General features: G+C 33.8%; 1 protein-coding gene across 4 annotated transcripts in view; it reads right to left on the bottom strand.

The window, feature by feature from the left end:
- FOXN3 (forkhead box N3) overlaps positions 1-21,510 on the bottom strand; it is a 204,585-nt gene that overhangs the window by 158,929 nt on the left and 24,146 nt on the right. For all 4 annotated transcript variants that reach the window (XM_053697571.1, XM_053697573.1, XM_053697575.1 and 1 more), the window contains exon 3: positions 11,300-11,436. In XM_053697571.1, the coding sequence (XP_053553546.1) occupies positions 11,300-11,436 (137 nt within the window). The remainder of the gene's footprint in view (positions 1-11,299; positions 11,437-21,510) is intronic.

Here is a 21,510-nt window from a genome sequence, read left to right as displayed (position 1 = left end):
TGTTGGGGGTGATTTGTACTTTTTATTACAGGTAAAAGAGCTGATTACTTTGGGGCAATGACCCGCAAAAGGCCCTTTTAAGGGCTATTTGTAATTTAGAGTAGGGCTTTTTTTATTTTGGGGGGGGCTTTTTTATTTTGTTAGGGGGATTAGATTAGGTGTAATTAGTTTAAAAATCTTGTAATTTGTTTATTATTTATTGAAATGTAGTGTTTGTTTGTTTTTGTACTTTAGCTAATTTTATTTATTTGTATTTAATTGTATTTAATTTAGGGAATTCATTTAATTATAGTGTAGTGTTAGGTGTAATTGTAACTTAGGTTAGGTTTTATTTTACAGGTAAATTTGTCTTTATTTTAAATAGGTAGTTATTAAATAGTTAATAACTATTTAATAACTATTCTACCTAGTTAAAATAAATACAAACTTGCCTGTAAAATAAAAATAAACCCTAAGCTAGCTACAATTTAACTATTAGTTATATTGTAGCTAGCTTAGGGTTTGTTTTATAGGTAAGTATTTCGTTTTAAATAGGAATTATTTAGGTAATAATAGTAATTTTAATTAGATTTATTTAAATTATATTTAAGTTAGGGGGTGTTAGGGTTAGACTTAGATTTAGGGGTTAATAACTTTAATATAGTGGCGGCGACGTTGGGGGCGGCATATTAGGGGTTAATAAATGTAGGTAGGTGTTGGCGATGTTAGGGACAGCATATTAGACTAAGTGCTATTGCATTATCTTTTTATCATGCATGAGTTGATTATGCAAATCTACTGCATTTACTGGTACTTTACTCATAGTTACAGTATCCCACAAAAGTGAGTACACCCCTAATATTTTTATAAATATTTTATTATAACTTTTCATGTGACAATACTGAAGAAATTACACTTTGCTACAATGTAAACTAGTGAGTGTACAGCCTGTATAACAGTGTAAATTTGCTATCCCCTCAAAATAACTCTACACACAGCCATTAATGTCTAAACCGTTGGCAACAAAAGTGAGTACACCCCTAAGAGGAAATGTCCAAATTGGGCCCAAAGTGTCAATATTTTGTGTGGCCACCATTATTTTCCAGCACTGCCTTAACCCTCTTGGGCATGGAGTTCACCAGAGCTTCACAGGTTGCCACTGGAGTCCTCTTCCACTCCTCCATGATGAGATCACGGAGCTGGTGGATGTTAGAGACCTTGCGCTCCCCCACCTTCCGTTTGAGGATGCCCCACAGATGCTCAATAGGGTTTAGGTCTGGAGACATGCTTGGCCAGTCCATCACCTTTACCCTCAGTTTCTTTAGCAAGGCAGTGTTCGTCTTGGAGGTGTGTTTGGGGTCATTATCATGTTGGACTACTGCCCTGCGGCCCAGTCTCCGAAGGGAGGGGATCATGCTCTGCTTTAGTATGTCATAGTACATGTTGGTATTCATGGTTCCCTCAATAAACTGTAGCTCCCCAGTACCGGCAGCACTCATGCAGGCCCAGACCATGACACTCCCACCACCATGCTTGACTGTAGGCAAGACACACTTGTCTTTTTACTCCTCACCTGGTTGCCGCCACACACGCTTGACACCATCTGAACCAAATATGTTTATCTTGGTCTCATCGAACCACAGGACGTTCCAGAAATCCATGTACTTAGTCTGCTTGTCTTCAGCAAACTGTTTGTAGGCTTTCTTGTGCATCATCTTTAGAAGAGGCTTTCTTCTGGGACGACAGCCATACAGACCAATTTGATGCAGTGTGTGGAGTATGGTCTGAGCACTGACAGGCTGACCCCTCACCCCTTCAACCTCTGCAGAAATGCTGGCAGCACTCATACGTCTATTTCCCAAAGACAACCTCTGGATATGACACTGAGCACGTGCACTGAACTTCTTTGGTAGACCATGGCGAGGCCTGTTCTGAGTGGAACATGTCCTGTGAAACCGCTGAATGGTCTTGCCCACCGTGCGGAAGCTCAGTTTCAGGGTCTTGGCAATCTTCTTATAGCCTAGGCCATCTTTATGTAGAGCAACAATTCTTTTTTTTCAGATCCTCAGGGAGTTCTTTGCCATGAGGTGCCATGTTGAACTTTCAGCGACCAGTATGACAGAGTGTGAGAGCGATAACACCAAATTTAACACACCTGCTCCCCATTCACACCTGAGATCTTGTAACACTAACGAGTAACATGACCCCGGGGAGGGAAAATGGCTAATTTGGCCCAATTTGGAAATTTCCACTTAGGGGTGTATTCACTTTTGTTGCCAACGGTTTAGACATTAATGGCTGTGTGTTGAGTTATTTTGAGGGGACAGCAAATTTACACTGTTATACAGGCTGTACACTCACTACTTTACATTGTAGCAAAGTGTAATTTCTTCAGTCTTGTCACATGAAAATAATAAAATATTTACAAAAATGTGAGGGGTGTACTCACTTTTGTGGGATACTGTATATAAAAGCAATATTTCTATAATAAAATGCTCTAACATAAGAACATTTTCTTTTTGGACCTTTAACTGTTATCTGCATGTAGTATGTACTTGAAGCAAAATAACTGCAATTGAATCCTATAGTGAAATGTAAATACAGAACTATTGTCTTACACTGTGCTGCATTATTTGATTCAAAACATTTGCAAATCTGCACTGTAGATATAACGAGGTACTAGGTGCATCTGTACTTTGTCAAAATAAGATCAATCCAAGTTACAAGATCTGGCAGCACTTAACAAAATAATGATAATAAAATTATATCAATAACGTTAGGAGACTGATCCCATTCTAATATACTAGAGTAGAGTGTTAGTATAAAGGAACATATACAATATCCTAGAAATAGGAGCCACAGGGACACACGACTCAGATCACTGTATATTTATAGATATTTTTCTGTCCTTCACATTAAAGGACATAATAGGGGATTTCCTGCTACATTCAGTTTAAGCTGAGAGGCTACATTTCGTCTAAATGAATGGGGATGGATTTGCTGATTCATCAATACTAACAGCTATTTTTACCTTCAGCATCAATATCTGAAAGACAACCAACGAGAGATGCAATTGCATTAGGAGGAAACATCTCAGACGAGCATGTAAACAAAATTAGAAGACCTCAGATCAGGATAACTAGCTACTGTAAAAAAAAAAAAAAATCTCATTAACACTATCTATTCTATAGGAAAAGGAAGGATGAGTAAAACCATTAACATCAAAACAAATTGGGGTAGGATTAACAGATTTCACACATTTTTGCATTGTGGTTTATCAGCATTTAAAACTGTCCATTTGCTACTTAGGTTTGACATCACTGGCAGACAATAATTCATGAGCATGGCGCCATTTGGTTGCAGCTGCATACAAAACGTCTAATAACTACTACTATAAGTATATTTGCAAACATATGCATCTTTTCAAATAAAAAAAAAAAAAAAAGACTACAGTAAATTTCCAGTTTGTTTCTGTCACTTTAGAATTGATTTGCACAATTATTTTAAAATATTAAAATTACTGCTCTTTCATAGAGAACAGAAAACTTTTATAATGTGCCTTTAAAAAAGTACTATAAATTGAATTAGCAATGCATTAGATGGTCCAATATATACAAATTAGAGCTCTGTTACCCCTTGTCTTTCAAAATCAGAGTCTTGACATGTATTTTATACATTTTATCATTTAAAGGGACACTGAACCCAAAAAAATTTCTTTCGTGATTTAGATAGAGCATGAAATGTTAAGCACCTTTCTAATATACTCATATTATCAAATGTTCTTCATTCTCTTGGTATCTTTATTTTAAATGCAAGAATGTAAGTTTAGATGCCGGCCCATTTTTGGTGAACAACCTGGGTTGTTCTTGCTGATTGGTGGATAAATTCATCCACCAAAAAAAAAGTGCTCTCCAGAGTGCTGAACCAAAAAAACAAAAGCTTAGATGCCTTCTTTTCAAATAAAGATAGCAAGAGAAGGAAGAAAATTTGATAATAGGAGTACATTAGAAAGTTGCTTAAAATGTCATGCTCTATCTGAATCACGAAATAAAAAATTTGGGTTCAGTGTCCCTTTAAGGGTATCTCACCACTGAAAAATGTTTTTGGTGCATTAGTATCAATAAATAAAAAAAACGCTCACCATATTAAATTAGTATACTACAATTAATATTATGTGGTGAAGAGTTTCACGTACTCTTCAGTGGAATTCATTAACTCTTAGATTTTACACTCTTATGATTCTGAGGTATCAACAAATCTACTTGCAGCATAATTCTTTTGTGTTAAAACATTGTATTACTGCACTGTTGCTTACACATATTTATTTATGTGTTTAATGCCTGCAAAGGGGTAAGACAGATAAAATCAGCTAAAGAGCAGCAAAGAAACTAGCTAAACACATTTTTTCTTTAATGATTCAGATAGAGCATTTAAACAACTTTATAATTTAATTCTGTTATCAAATTTTCTTTAATCTTTTTGCATCTTTTGTTGAAAAGCAGGGATGTATGCTCTATCTGAATAAAAAAAAAAGTAAAAATTTGCGTTTCATGTCCTTGCACAAATTGTAATTACATCAATTTCCGTTAACCTACACAAGTACCTTGGATAGCTTATGTAACATAAGAATAACAGAAAATGTTACAATATCACAACATTTTCAATGGAGAACACTGAATAAATACTATAATTATAGATGTATAGTTTAATACAGATAAAGTGTTTGTGGACACTAAAATCAGTTTATATGCAGACATTTAAAATAAGTTAGATCTTAGTGCTCAGTATAGGACTTTTGCGGCAAAAATCATGTTACAATAGAACCTAGGTTCTGCAATGTCTGCTCTGTTATCTAGCTGTAGGAAGAAACGCGCCCATTTAGCAACACAATCTTTCTGTTTTTTGATGTTTAATTAAACATACTTTTTCTACAGCACAAGCCATAAAACGATTAATGAAATGTATTAAAAAGAAATGCAATCTATACATATTATATTCCTGCTTTTGTAGACTCTAGACTTAAAGGGGCAATAAAGTCAAAATAAAAATGGCATGATTCAGATAGAGCAGACGTTTTAAACAACATTCTACTTTAATTCTATTATCTACTTTGCTTCATTCAGCTGGTATCCTTTGTTGAAAGGCATGCCTAGGTAGACTCAGGAGCAACATTACACTACTGGGAGTTAGCTGCTAATTAGTGGCTGCACATATACGTCTCGTCATTGGCTCACTTGATGTGTTCAGCTAGTTCCCAGTAGCGCATTGCTTCTCCTTTAACAAAGGATACCAAGCGAATAAAGCAACTTTGATTAAAAAAAAATGTATCATTCTATCTAGAATTTATTTAGTGTACAATGTCCCTTTAATTTGTAATTAATAACCTTTTTTCCTGTAATGATATCTACAACATTGGTTCCCAAAGGGTTTAATAAAATACAGGAACATTTTCTAACAAAAGGCATTACTTGTTCCTCTGACTCACAAAACAAAAATTTCACATGCAAACCAAAAACCTTTTTCTGGCATCAAAATATATTACAACACGAATTTGTGATAAAAGTGGAGGGAAAAAAAAAAAAAAAAAAGGATTTCAGAGAGAAAATATTGTTCTGAAACCATGGGATTTCATGTTGCAGTCTGCTCTAAATCACCATTTAAAAAGACTTTAACTTATAATTTAATCTACTAATAAATGTTATTGTATAGTAAAAATATTTTTTTAAATATTTATGGTACTTGCTCTTTCTATAACATATCCTCACATTTCTTGTCATTTAAATTTGCGATCCAGAATGTAACTGCCGATATATACTAATATACCTATATAGAAATACATTAACGTGATGTCCCTGTATCTGTAGATAAAGAATAGTTTTCTATTAAGCACTAGGGTTTTTAAGCACTTGAAGGGGAATTCTTTCAGACTTGTTTGTGTCTGTACTTTACAAATGATACCATCATTTTCCATCTGAAAAGAATTGATAAACTCATTCTGACAAATGAACAGACTGATTTGTTCATGTTTTATGGGGTAGGTATTGGACATAAAGAAAACATTCTACTGAAAAATAACTGTCATCCAGGTCAATACCCATAAAAGCTACAACGGGACTGGGTGCCATGGATATTTTTTTTATGGCTTTTCATCTCAGTGCAATTTGTCCCAGGCTTTTCCGGTAAACTCTATGCTGATGTTTCGTCCTGAAGCTATCTGACCTCAAGTTGTCATCTTCGATAATTCATGCTGCTGCTGATTTTCACAAAAAATAGACAAAAGCAGGTACCATATCTCCAAGAAAAGGCTTAGAGCCAACTGTAGTCGCTATGTGGGGTTATTTGTTACCATGGTAACGGTGTAGTTATATGTGCTAATGGCCTGTCCGTTTGCCAGGCAACTAACAGCCTTGTGATGCAACTGCACCTGTCTCAGCTATGTGTTGCTATAGTGACGCTCTAGTTACTATGGTTACCATCACGCTAATCGCCTTGCAAGGGCAGACTTACAGCAGTCTTCCCTAAAGCCCAGCTGTTCTTCCCATCTCTCACTGAAGATTGATTGTCTAGGCATGTGATGGAATGCTTCTTAACGTACATAGAGAAGAAACTTCATTAAATGCTCCTAGAAAAAAAACTCACATTGTGCTTCCTCTTGCAGAACAAATATTAGACTTGCAAAAACTATAGCAGTGTAAAGCCAGGCTACTAAAATCTTGTTATGAACAAATAAAGTCTATAAGAGACACACAACAAGAAGATACAAATCATTTACTGTGGTAGTAAAGATACAAGGGTTTTGTTATAAACCTTCTGGTCATCGCCTCACAATTTATTACAGTATAATAAAGACTCTATACTTTATATTCTCTATATAAAGAGTATATACTCTATAATAAAGACTCTATACTTTATATACTCTATAATAAAGACTCTATACTTTATATACTCTATATAAAGAGTATATACTCTATAATAAAGACTCTATACTTTATATACTCTATATAAAGAGTATATACTCTATAATAAAGACTCTATACTTTATATACTCTATATAAAGAGTATATACTCTATAATAAAGACTCTATACACTCTATATAAAGAGTATATACTCTATAATAAAGACTCTATACTTTATATACTCTATATAAAGAGTATATACTCTATAATAAAGACTCTATACGTTATATACTCTATAATAAAGACTCTATACTTTATATACTCTATATAAAGAGTATATACTCTATAATAAAGACTCTATACTTTATATACTCTATAATAAAGACTCTATACTTTATATACTCTATATAAAGAGTATATACTCTATAATAAAGACTCTATACTTTATATACTCTATATAAAGAGTATATACTCTATAATAAAGACTCTATACACTCTATATAAAAAGAGTATATACTCTATAATAAAGACTCTATACACTCTATATAAAAAGAGTATATACTCTATAATAAAGACTCTATACTTTATATACTCTATATAAAGAGTATATACTCTATAATAAAGACTCTATACTTTATATACTCTATATAAAGAGTATATACTCTATAATAAAGACTCTATACTTTATATACTCTATATAAAGAGTATATACTCTATAATAAAGACTCTATACTTTATATACTCTATAATAAAGACTCTATACTTTATATACTCTATAATAAAGACTCTATACTTTATATACTCTATATAAAGAGTATATACTCTATAATAAAGACTCTATACTTTATATACTCTATATAAAGAGTATATACTCTATAATAAAGACTCTATACTTTATATACTCTATATAAAGAGTATATACTCTATAATAAAGACTCTATACTTTATATACTCTATATAAAGAGTATATACTCTATAATAAAGACTCTATACTTTATATACTCTATATAAAGAGTATATACTCTATAATAAAGACTCTATACTTTATATACTCTATATAAAGAGTATATACTCTATAATAAAGACTCTATACTTTATATACTCTATATAAAGAGTATATACTCTATAATAAAGACTCTATACACTCTATATAAAGAGTATATACTCTATAATAAAGACTCTATACTTTATATACTCTATATAAAGAGTATATACTCTATAATAAAGACTCTATACTTTATATACTCTATATAAAGAGTATATACTCTATAATAAAGACTCTATACTTTATATACTCTATATAAAGAGTATATACTCTATAATAAAGACTCTATACTTTATATACTTTATATAAAGAGTATATACTCTATAATAAAGACTCTATACTTTATATACTCTATATAAAGAGTATATACTCTATAATAAAGACTCTATACTTTATATACTCTATATAAAGAGTATATACTCTATAATAAAGACTCTATACTTTATATACTCTATATAAAGAGTATATACTCTATAATAAAGACTCTATACTTTATATACTCTATATAAAGAGTATATACTCTATAATAAAGACTCTATACTTTATATACTCTATATAAAGAGTATATACTCTATAATAAAGACTCTATACTTTATATACTCTATATAAAGAGTATATACTCTATAATAAAGACTCTATACTTTATATACTCTATATAAAGAGTATATACTCTATAATAAAGACTCTATACTTTATATACTCTATATAAAGAGTATATACTCTATAATAAAGACTCTATACTTTATATACTCTATATAAAGAGTATATACTCTATAATAAAGACTCTATACTTTATATACTCTTTATAAAGAGTATATACTCTATAATAAAGACTCTATACTTTATATACTCTATATAAAGAGTATATACTCTATAATAAAGACTCTATACTTTATATACTCTATAATAAAGACTCTATACTTTATATACTCTATATAAAGAGTATATACTCTATAATAAAGACTCTATACTTTATATACTTTATATAAAGAGTATATACTCTATAATAAAGACTCTATACTTTATATACTCTATATAAAGAGTATATACTCTATAATAAAGACTCTATACTTTATATACTTTATATAAAGAGTATATACTCTATAATAAAGACTCTATACTTTATATACTCTATATAAAGAGTATATACTCTATAATAAAGACTCTATACTTTATATACTCTATATAAAGAGTATATACTCTATAATAAAGACTCTATACTTTATATACTCTATAATAAAGACTCTATACTTTATATACTCTATATAAAGAGTATATACTCTATAATAAAGACTCTATACTTTATATACTCTATATAAAGAGTATATACTCTATAATAAAGACTCTATACTTTATATACTCTATATAAAGAGTATATACTCTATAATAAAGACTCTATACTCTGTACTTTGGGAACGTCTAAAGCTAAAAAGTTAACCCTATGACTACTAGATAGAGCTAAATTGCATTGTGTCCTTCTAGGGCAGAGGAGTTGACCATTTTGGATGAAACATAGAAGTCATCCAGAATATAATTATAGTTTACTAGCTACTAGCCCAAAGAGAGAATGTTACTAGTCCACTCAATGTTAAATGGATTATTAAATAGTTCTCCTTTAGTAGAAACAAATATGTTAAAGGGACAGTCTATACCAGATTTTTTTTATTGTTTAAATATATAGACAATCCCTTTATTACCCATTCCCAGTTTTGCATAATCAACAGTTATTTTAATAAACGTTTTACCTCTGTGATTATCTTGTATCTAACCCTCTGCAGACTGCCCCCTTATTTAGTTCTTTTGACAGACTTGCATTTTAGCCAATCAGTGCCCTCTCATAAGTAGCTCCATGGGCGTGAGCACAATGTTATCTATATAGCACACGTGAACTAACGCCCTCTAGCTGTGAAAAACTATCAAATGCATTGAAATAAGGAACTGCCTTCAATGGAACAAAGAAAATTTGATGATAAAAGTAAATAGGAAAGTTTAATTTTGACTAGACTGTCCCTTTAAATCAAAATAAACTTGAAAAGAAACAGATCGTTTTTGTGTTCTTCACAAACAACTTGTTTTCTTGTAAAATGAACACTAAGAATTTCTCAGTAGCCACTGCCCTCATAAGAAAAAAGTCCTTAAATAAATGGACAACAAAGGAGGTGAGATAAAACATACAAAAGGCACTTTTTAAGTGGTATGCCCCTGGATTCCAAAACCACTCAAATATTGACAATTTTAAACACTATCAAACCATTAGGTAAGCATAGCTTTCACATTGCAGTATTTCTAATATATAATATGCATATTTAAAAAAATATTTTAATGTTCCTTTACAGGTAATTAAATTAAAGGAACAGTCTAGTCAAAAACAAACTTTCAGGATTCAGATAGGGCATGCAATTTTAAACAACCTTCCAATTTACATTTATCATCCACTTTGCTTTTTTCTCTTGACATTCTTTGTTGAAAGCTAGACCTAAGTAGTCTCAAATGCTAATTTCTAAGCCCTTGAAGGTTGCCTCTTATCTCAGTGCATTTTGACAGTGTTTTCACAGCTAGACAGCACTAGTTCATGTGTGCCATACAGATAACATTGTAGTTCTCCAGACGCCTACCTAGGTATCTCTTTAACAAAGAATATCATGGGAACAAAGCAAATATTTTTTTTAAAACTGTATACTCTAAGTCACAAAATAAAAGTTTGGGGTTTTGTGTCCCTTTAAGCTACTTCAGCCAATATTTCCTTTGCTAAGCATTCATATATGAAATGGTTAAACAGAACACACCTATTCCTTAACAAAAACAACCACTAGACAATGTCACAATGCTCAGGGTTGCCCAGTGAGCTGCACATTAGATGCGCGTACACATAAGTGTAACCATAACAAAACCAAACCCGTCATTAGAGAAAACTGGTTACATGGCGACCACTCAATACAAATCTGCTGAGATTCCACAGTGTGCTGTGCAGCAAGCAAGTTGCAGATAAAATTATCCAAGAAACTATTTGCCAGGCTCACAATTTCCTGTACAAATTACCAAAGGATTAAACAAAAACAAACTGCAGTTCATGAAAAGTTAAGCCAGCAAACGTAACGGAAGAGTCAGAGGGTTCTGTGCTTTCCATAACAAGGTACGGTACTAGCAGGGTGACAAAGCTTGGATCACTGGCTGGTATGTTCTGTATAACTGCTGTGGGCTTGATGTCATTGCACAAAAATCTATTCTTTTTTTTTTTTTTCTTCTACTGGCACTGAACTCTTAATACAAGAAACGTTTTTATACTGAGATGTAATCTTTGGGACTATATCCAAAGAGAAAGTCATCCAGTCTTTTTGTGCGTTAGTTATAAAGGAAGATTACTTGAAAAGTCCTTACCTTTGATATGCCTGAGGAGAGGTGGGGGGTGTGTTGAAGACGTGGGAATACGGATGATAGGGGGTCTTTTTCAAGGCTTGTATCAGGTTCTGTCTGTATTCTGGGTCTATGCACCAAAGGGATCCTTTTCCAATACTCTGGAATGGATAAAAAGAAAAAAAGTTACTAAGCATTTAATATACTGGCACAGCAAGCACAGGTATAAACTTCTACGGATATTCAATTCAACCAGATACACAATAGGTAGGAATGTGCATTTGTCTATGTGTGTAGCAAACCAATGTCGAATACGGCAGCCGCCAGCAGCATTTGGCTATTTTCAGAGCCGGATTTCTTCTCATGAAGATCTGTGCAAATCCAAATGCACTTTCAAAATAAGAAATCTGGCTGCCAAAATATATTAGACCCTTTGCCTCTTGGTTGCCCAGAACACAGGGAAATCAAAGTGTTAAATCAGGGCTCGACAAACCCTGAGCAATGGATCCATTGGTTCCTAGAACTTCTAACTTTTTGGTTTATTCTCCATATATCTATATACAAATATCACTGTCTGTCTCCTAAAAGTATGTCTTTTCCCTAAAAATTCATACCGGTTCCTAAAATTTTGACAAATTTATCAACCCCTGGGTTAAATCATTGTAATAACAGACAGTAAGGACCTAATCATTGTTGCTTTCCCTGAACATACAGGACAATTAAAGGGTTAAAACATCACCGAAAACAAAGCTCACATTGGTGATTTAACACCTACACTACTTAGAACACATTGCACAGTGATACTCTAACTCTGGCTTGTTCAATACACACACGGGCCATCAAGGGGCTAAATCCCACTTGCAGCAGTGATTAAACCCCTGATTGCCTCACACACATACAGCAGTGAACTGACCCTTGACATACAACCCAGGTAAGATGCATGTAGCCTACAGTTTTAGGGAACAGTGCAATGATTCAGGCAAGTGTTTACCATTATATTCCACATATATCTATATACAAATACCACTGTCTGGTTCCTTAATATTCTTACTGGCTAATACTTTTTAAGCAGATTTGTTTGATATAAAACATTAAAGGGCCATTATAGACAAAAAAATGCTATGCTGTAATCAGTCACAGTATATATTTCCAAGAATATTGACTAGACTAATACTGCTCGGGACTCGAAGAGCACTGCTGGCTCTGAGCAGAAAATGATGCTGATTTAATCAGCAGCGCTATTTCCCCGCAGTCGTGCAACTAGAGCTGCTGCTGACTGGGTCAGTGGCGGGTTCTGCTCGGAACCAGCAGTGCTCTGCAAGTCCCTAACAGTGTTTCTACTGTGTGTGTAACCCCTGTGAGGGGGTTAAATATACAGTAGTTTAGGGTAGATAGTCTTAAAATTTCATGCTCCAACAGATAATGTCATAGGTGGATTTGTCAAGGCAACGGGAAAAAAATACACTATACTGTGTCTAAATTTCCAGTTGAAAGAAAGCTATCTTCCTTCCCATAATGTCTTTAAATTGCAGACAATATTTCTTAATTCTGCATGTTATTTTAGGAGTTACGATTCTTAAAGGGATATTAAATTGGTTTTGTACTTTGTGGCATTTCAAACAGTGGATTATACGTGTATTACAGTGTTCTGTCATTTAATGGGGAAAAAAATTCTAAACTGAAAATCATAATACTTTTGTTATTTATAGTCGTGGAGAATATCTTCACCGCTATGAATAGAGTTGCTGAGTCAATTGTCATACAGCCATACATTCAAAACAATGCAAGATTGCCTAGTTTTGTTTAGTTATCTCTACTGTACATATCTCATACACAGCCTCCATAAAGACTACTTTAAAGGGACAGTCTACAATAGAATTGTTATTGTTTTAAAAGATAGATAATCCCTTTATTACCCATTCCCCAGTTTTGCATAACCAACACTGTTATATTAATATACGTTTTACCTCTGTGATTACCTTGTATCTAAGCCTCTTCTGACAGCCTCCTGATCACATGACTTTGTATTTATTATCTATTGACTTGCATTTAGTACAGGTAGCCCTCAGTTTACGCCGGGGTTAGGTTCCAGAAGGAATGGTTGTAAATCGAAACCGTTGTAAATTGAAACCCAGTTTTTAATGTAAGTCAATGGGAAGTGAGGGAGATAGGTTCCAGGCCCCTCTCAAAATTGTCATAAGTAACATCTAATACATTATTTTTAAAGCTTTGAAATGAGGACTTTAAATGCTAAACAGCATTATAAACCTAATAAAATAATCACACAACACAGACTATATAATTAAACTAAGTTAAATGAACAAAAACATTTGCTAAACAGCATTATAAACCTAATAAAATAATCACACAACACAGACTTCACTTGCATTTTTCTGCAAACAGTTCTTTCTATGCATTCCAATCTAGACTGATTTATAGACAAGAAGATCTTGTTCCTTTGAAATCTGCTCGTTAGCTCAGGTCTGGTTAAACTGATTAATTTCAGCTTGCTTGGTTTTTCTGCAACACAAACGGACAGCTCCACTTACTGGCTATTTTAATAAATGCACTGCTCAATGCATTTCAATAGCAGTCACATGACTGGAAAAAAAGGTTGTTATTCTGAAACGGTGTAAATTGAACCGTTGTAAAACGAGGGCCACCTGTACTGTGTTGTGCTAAATCTTAAGTAACTCCTCGGGGGTGAACACAATGTTGTCTATATGGCCCACATGAACTAGCAGTATCCTGTTGTGAAAAGCAAATACAAAAGCATGTGATAAGAGGCTGTCTGTAATGCCTTTGAATCAGGCAGAAATTTAGAGGTTTAAATGTTATAAAAGTATATTAATATATCAATGTTGGTTGTGCAAAGCTGGGGAATGGGTAGTAAATGCGTTATCTATCTTTTTAAACAATAACAATTTTATAGTGTAGACTGTCATTTTAACTATAATGTGCTCATGTATGTAAGAGACAAAAAACACCTTGTAATTGCAGTATAAAAATAACCGTATACATTATATTTTCTTTATTATTTTCCAATTTGCCAGTAATTTAATAGGGACACTAAAGTCAAAAGTAAAGTTTAGCGATTCAGATAGAACAGTAATTTTAAACAATTTTCCAATTGACTTCCTTTAAGAAAATGTGCAGTCTTTTTAGATTTGCACTTTTTGAGCATGTGCAGGAATTCACAGAATATACCGCATCTTAGCACAACTTTCTACAAACTCTGTACCAAGGATGGCCAATTGGTTTGGTACATTTGTTCAAAATAATGATGTTTGCTTTATTTGTTCTACATGAATGGTTAACGTTTGTTCAATATTTCGCATTCATCTTTGGCAAATAAACGTTTAAGTGACCGCTATAGCAAACATTTTGCAGAATTATACAGAGGGATCATAATCAAAGACGGGACGAGAAAAGCCAGGACCAAATGTTCACAGAGTCCTGCTCCAATGTCAGCTTAAATCAGTCTTGGCATGTTCAAGATAACATGAAAAGTGGAAAAAGAACAGTGGTATTTATTACACAACTTACTAACATGAGGGCCATAGACCTTAAGGGCCACATTTAAATGTAAGGCCAGTGGCACATGGAAAGATTTAGGGGAGGTTGCAGGGTACACACCGATGACAGTCCTATGGAGAAACTGAGGGGTGCTATGCACCTCCAAACACGTATAGCACCCATTGAGCTGTAAAGGGTTCTTTATATTATGTTCACCACCTTTCTTAGCCCTCTCAACTAGCACCCCCTATATTAAGTTCTAGAACCCCCACTGGTAACCACTATCTGCTGTTCTACTCTCTAGAGTGTCAGCGTGTCTACCTATCCACAAGAAGTCCCCAAAGCACACATTTTTAGGTCTAATTTTTCTTGGGGGCCACAAAAACTATTGCACTCAGAGTTCTGATTTTTCCCCTTGAAACGCAAAAACTAGTGCAGAGGGTCACATATGACTACCCCAAAGGCAAAAAAGGGACAAAGTTAAACTTAATGATTCAGACACAGGATGCAATTTTACTTTATTATCCATTTAAGTAAAGGTTGTACATGCAAAACGAACAGTGAATGCACGTTTGAGTACATCTGATACCTAGGTATCTATAGCTTACTGGATTGTACGGACAACTCCACAGAAAAAGCTACATTTATTCATGAACATCCATAAAAAAAAAAAAAAAAGGCCAGAAGTGGATTTTTGTAGAAAACTGTGAAAAACATTGCTCTACAACAAAAGACTTCTGAAAACATCTGTTTGGGTTGTCTTTTTTTTTCACGTAGCATTTTTCTTTAAAAAAAAAAAAAAAAAAAAAAAAAACCTTTGGGAAAACAGGATCCATTTGTATCTATTATATAATGTGTAGACAAACAACTATGGTACTTCATTAGTTCTTCGCTTTCCCTTTCAAGCAGATTATATTACACTTAATCAGTGTTGAAGCAGACTAAGTGACAACTCCCTCCTGCAGTAACAGCATTACTTCAAACTCCGTAATCACCTAAAACTGGCATAGGTTTCCTGGAATACAGCAGTCCTTGTTAAGACACGGGAGCTTGACTATATAAGATGTTAGCCCCGCTTGCTAGCGACTTAACAAATTAGCAGCAGCACTATCAGCGGCTTTTCACAGAGATTTTAAACTTGAGACTATTCTCATTCAGTTTATTGTTTTTTTTAAAGGGACAGTCTAGTAAAAAATAAAACTTTCATGATTTATGACCAGATTACAAGTGGAGGGCTATTTAACGCTCGCTTGAGCATTAACTGCGCTAGAAGAACAATTTTGGTGCGCGTCGGGTTGCACTCGTATTACAAGTTGAAAGTATACGGTTTTCGCTCGCTCGCTTGCGCACGCCAACCTGAGGCACGTAAAAAAGCCAAACTTAGGATATTGTGTAATAACGTATTCCCTGACAGAAGTCAATGGAGGAAAGAAAGTGGGAAAAAAACCTAGTTAGACAGCTCTAGTTCATGTGTGTCATATAGATAACATCTTGCTCACTATTTATGAGTCAGCACTGATTGGCTAAACTGCAAGTCTATCAAAAGGACTGAGATAAGGGGGCAGTCTGCAGAGGCTTAGATACAAGCTAATCACAGAGGTAAAAAGTATATTAATATAACCATGTTGGTTATGCAAAACTGGGGAATGGGTAATAAAGGGATTATCTATCTTTTAAACAATAACAATTCTGGAGTAGACTGTCCCTTTTACTGTATGTGTGTAGACTCTGAGACAATACAATTTATAGCACCAAAACTTGTATGCTAAAAACTTGAAAATATTGCAGAAATGACTTCTTTAAACATGTAAATTTAAGTCTAAATAAATCTGATTATAAGGATGGTCAATTTGTGATTTCACTGAAATGTTTAGACATTTAAAAAGGGACAGTCTGCACCAGCATTTTTATTGTTTCAAAAGATAGATAATCCCCTTATTACCCATTCCCGTTTTGCATAACCAACAGTTATAATAATATACTTTTTACCTCTGTAATTACCTTGTATCTAAGACTCTGCAGACTGCCCCTTATTTCAGTTCTTTTGACAGACTTGCATTTTAGCCAATCAGTGCCCTCTCTTAAGTAACTCCAGGGGCGTGAGCACAATGTTATCTAGATGGCAGACATGAACCAACGCTCTCTAGCTGTGAAAAACTGTCAAACGCATTAAGATAAGGGGTGGCCTTCAAGGTATGGAATTAGCATAGGAGCCTACCTAGGTTTAGCTTTCAACTAAGAAAAACCAAGAAAACAAAGCAAATTAGATGATAAAAGTGAACTGGAAAGTTGTTTAAAATTGCATGCCTTATCTGAATCATGAAAGTTTAATTTTGACTAGACTGTCCTTTTAAAACATTTTACTTATATGATATTAGTAATTGCACACATCAGTATGATATGTTTTATGTTCAAGAAGGTCTGTGAAATTCCTAGCTAGAATCCCCTTTGAAAAACCCCTTTGCTATGTCTGTTTTTGTATATATTTTTTTCCACGTGTTTAAAAGCATTTTTGTTGTATCTGAAAAAAGGAATAGATTTTTTTTTTTTTTTTTGTAAAACAGATGTTTCTATAACAAAGTATGTCACTGTCTAGAAATAATGCCGTGTGAATTCTGCTGATTAGACAGTGAGTAATCAGTCTCTAACTCAGCAGTGATTTAACCCACTCATTGCCTCCTTTTATGGGACCAGGGGCTGGGTCACCAAAGCACAATACACAACCTCTAGTTAGTCAGCGTTGTGTCCATGATGATGAAGGGAAAGAAAGGAAAAGGAGATTGTTGAGTCTGCATATGCGGCAGTCAGACATAACTGAGTACTTTGATGCACACCAAAAAGAGGAGAGGTACGGCTGTCATCCCAGAACCATCTGAAATTTACCAACCACCAGAGTGCTCAGATCTCTTTTAAGCATGCGCCTATTTTCTACAAATATTAACAACTAGTTGTAATCATTTCACCACTATTAGTTAGAATTAACAGATCAGCTGCATATCCATACAATTTACATTAAAGAGACACGAAACATAATTATTTTTTTCGTTCAGAATTCAGATGGAACAAACAATTTAAAACAACTTTCCAATTTAATTATATTGTCAAATCTGCTTCATTCCCTTAATATCCTTTGCTGAAGGAACAGCTAAGCACTACTGAGAGCTAGCTGAACACATCTAGTCAGCCAATCACAAGAGACAAATGATTGTAGGCACCAATAACCAGCAACCCCCACTATTGTAGGATATGTACATATTATTTTCCAACAATGGATATCAAGAGTACAAAGTACATTTGAAAATAGAAATGAATTTAAAAGTGGCTTAAAATTACATGCTCTATCTGAATCATACAAGTTTAATTTCAACTTTCCTATCCCTTTAATTACCGGCACTTTTGCCACAATTAACATGATCGGCTATATATTACTATACTACATAAGCAATAACTATTGCATTTCCTCCCCTTTTTTGAAGCTTCTTTCAGGTTCGAGGGTTGTATAAAACAAGACAGAAGAGATTACAAAGGTAAGTACTATACAGAGAGTTGCATATAACTCTCACTGCACCTTTAAAGAAACAAAATCAGACAAGCTTGCCGCTTCTGTTAGCAAAACTTTACAGATAATCTTCTACTAACCGTTTTACTGCTACATTCTTGGCAGGAAACAAGCAATTGGTAAAACATGGCCAAAAATTAGCAGTCATCACCAATAAAATGTGCCCACTGTGTTTCAACCTGTTTGGTGCCAATGAGCTTAAAGGGCAGTTAAACACTAAATAAATGCTAGGTAGAATGAAGCATTCAAAGAAAAGATTAGTCTGAAACTAACATATAGATGTATTTTTTAAAGTTTCATTAGCTGTTTAAATATTGACAAAATTAGTGTAAAGGTTTAGTGTCTATAAAACAATGGGAGCTGCCATGTTGTAACTTAGGTTACCTTCTCTGCTAGAGTGTGAAGCCAATGGCTGTGTGGAATGTAACTGTTTTGGACTTCCATTTCTAACAGGAACTAAAAAGCTCACAATTTCAGAATTGAATTACAGGAAAAGGGGACAAATTGCCATCTCAAAGTGTTTAATGTCCATTTAATTATGTACTGAAAAAGAAAAAAAAATGCACAGAAGTTTTATGAAATAGAAAAACAAATAGAAATGTGAAAGAAGGAAATTCATTTATCAACTTTTTTTCCTTATTTTTCTTATTTTTCTTTGCCAAAATGAATATCGGCTTAGGACAGCAATAGAGTTCTGGTTTGTTAAAGCTAAAGTCCTTGTAAATAACCTGCTTAGATAAACAAAGTTATAGAGTAAGACTGCTGAACAAACTCAGGCCAAAGCGCAATATTTATTCTATTTTCAGGGCAAAATGTTCATAGCTGGAAAATGAGATAACCCTAAATAAGGTGGTGTTCTCTGTAAAGATAGCACGGAGAGTCAATAGAAAATTCTGTGTTTGTGTGTATTTCTTTGTATATAGAGAGAGAGGAGAAAGAAAGAAAGAGAGGAGAAAAAAAGAAAGAAAGAAAGAAAGAAAGAAAGAAAGAAAGAAAGAAAGAGAAAGAAAGAGAGAGAAAGAGAGAGGCATAAAAATAAAGGAGATTTGCTTGTTCTCTTGGTATCCTTTGTTGAAAGCAAAATTTATTATAGAAGTAAATTGGAAAGTTGTTTAAAAATGTATGTTCTAAATGAAACAAGACATTTTTTTTTTTTGGGGGGGGGGGGTTCAAGTTGCTTTTCATACAGTTACTTTCATTTATCATGTAACAGCAATCAGCCAATCACAAACACATAAACATATATACTGTAAACTCTTGTACATACTCAGAAGTGTGCACATAAAAAGATTTCGATAATGGAAGTAAAATTCTAAATAATGCCTCTTTAGAACCTTGTTTATAGAAAAGTGCACCCTGCAGATTTAAACTCACTGACCCTACAAATAGCTATACACCGATTGGTTGCCCAGTGCTATACTCAACATACTTTACATGTGTCATACAAGGGTTTTGTATGGTCAGGCTTTTGAAGCCAATAACTTCATATATGAAGACCTTTAATATCCCCTAATTGTTCATTTTCCTTGTGCAGAAGATGAAAGAAACAGAAGGAACAATACCAGCACGCAAGTGCACTAAAATGTTATGGTAAAGGTTCATTTTGATTTTAACACTAAAAGAAAGTGCAACTTGGACATGGAAGTCAGAGTTAAACTTTCATAATTCTGACAGAGCAGGCAGTTGTAAGAGACTTTTCATGTTTACTTTGTTCTTTTAAATATCGTTTAGTGAGAAGCATGTATAGGTAGGCTCAAGAGCAGCAATGCACTACTGGGAGCTAATTGGTGCTTTTTGTCATTGGCTCCAAAAGTAGTACATTGATGATCTGTATCCGATTTAACAATGTTTTAACCCTTGCATGACATGTTTTTTTTAGATCATTTCATTATACTATACAGTTCTCAGTATTTCCTGCTTCATAAAAGCGGGGGTTGTCTTAAAGGAACATCACGTTCAAAATTTAAATGCACATATATGAATTACTTCTTTGAAAATAAACATATATGCAATATACATGTATTGGCAAAGATGCTTCTAGTAAAAGTTATAGCTGTTTTAGTGTTAACATTTTTCTCTGCACGTGCATGTGAAGAATAGCTAGATATTCTCAGTGCACTAGCATGTTAAATACTGCAGCTGCTCAGAGCACAAGCGGGGGATTTCATCATGTCAACAATTAACAAATTGAGTCATTACAAGATGAAACAAGCACCTGAGACTCTCTGAGAAAGTGCTGTGTTTAAAATGCTGGTGCACGGTGCCTACTTAAATACACTAATAAAACAGCTATAAATTTTATTAGAACCATTTTTGCCAATACATGTATATCACAAAAATGATTCTATTCAAAACTGAAATGCATTCATGTGAATTCCAATTTGGGCTGGAATGTCCCTTTAAGTTGTTCAATATTTTGTCTACCCAGTGAGTATGTATACAAACACAAAGTGTCCCCCCCCCCCCAACTCTGATTAAAGGGACATTATACACTCATTTTTTCTTTGCAGATGATCTATTTATATAGCCCATAAAGTTTTTTGTTTTTTTTTAAATGTATAGTTTTGCTTATTTTTAAATAACATTGCTCTGATTTTCAGATTCCTAACCAAGCCCCAAAGTTTTATGTGAATACCGTCAGCTACCTTCTCCAGCTTGCTCCTGTTTGTGTAAATGGTCTTTTCATATGCAAAAGAAGGGGGTAGTGTCTTATTTCCAACTTGCAGTGGGCTTTCCAGCTACCTTTTCAACAGAGCTAAACTAAGAGGTTCTAAGAAAGTTTTTAAACAGTTTTATACTGGATTTTTATATCAGTATCTGTGCATCTTATTCTTTATAGTAGTGTCTATTACATGCAGTTTTATGAAAATGAGTGTATATTGTCCCTTTAAACTCAAAACCTTCTCCAACTCTGCAAGAACTAAATGAGACATCCCTTGCCGGCACTTTGCTCACTTCACTATTCTTACTGCGTACAAGACAAATATACCCAGGGAGGCTCTGCGTGAGGGAACTAGCAAATCTGTGTATTGATCAGCTCTGTGGCCACACGCTCCAAATGACCCAGAGGATAGAAAACCCAATGATAAAACCTTTTCTAAATATTTACCTTTCTAGAACAGAAAATGTGCGCCAATAGACCTACGACCTTCCTTTTCAA

The sequence above is a fragment of the Bombina bombina genome, chromosome 1 (assembly GCF_027579735.1).
Source record: "Bombina bombina isolate aBomBom1 chromosome 1, aBomBom1.pri, whole genome shotgun sequence".
Classification (NCBI taxonomy): domain Eukaryota; kingdom Metazoa; phylum Chordata; class Amphibia; order Anura; family Bombinatoridae; genus Bombina; species Bombina bombina.
The sequence above is the reverse complement of the archived record's forward strand: the minus strand, read 5'-3'. Positions and strand labels throughout refer to the sequence as shown.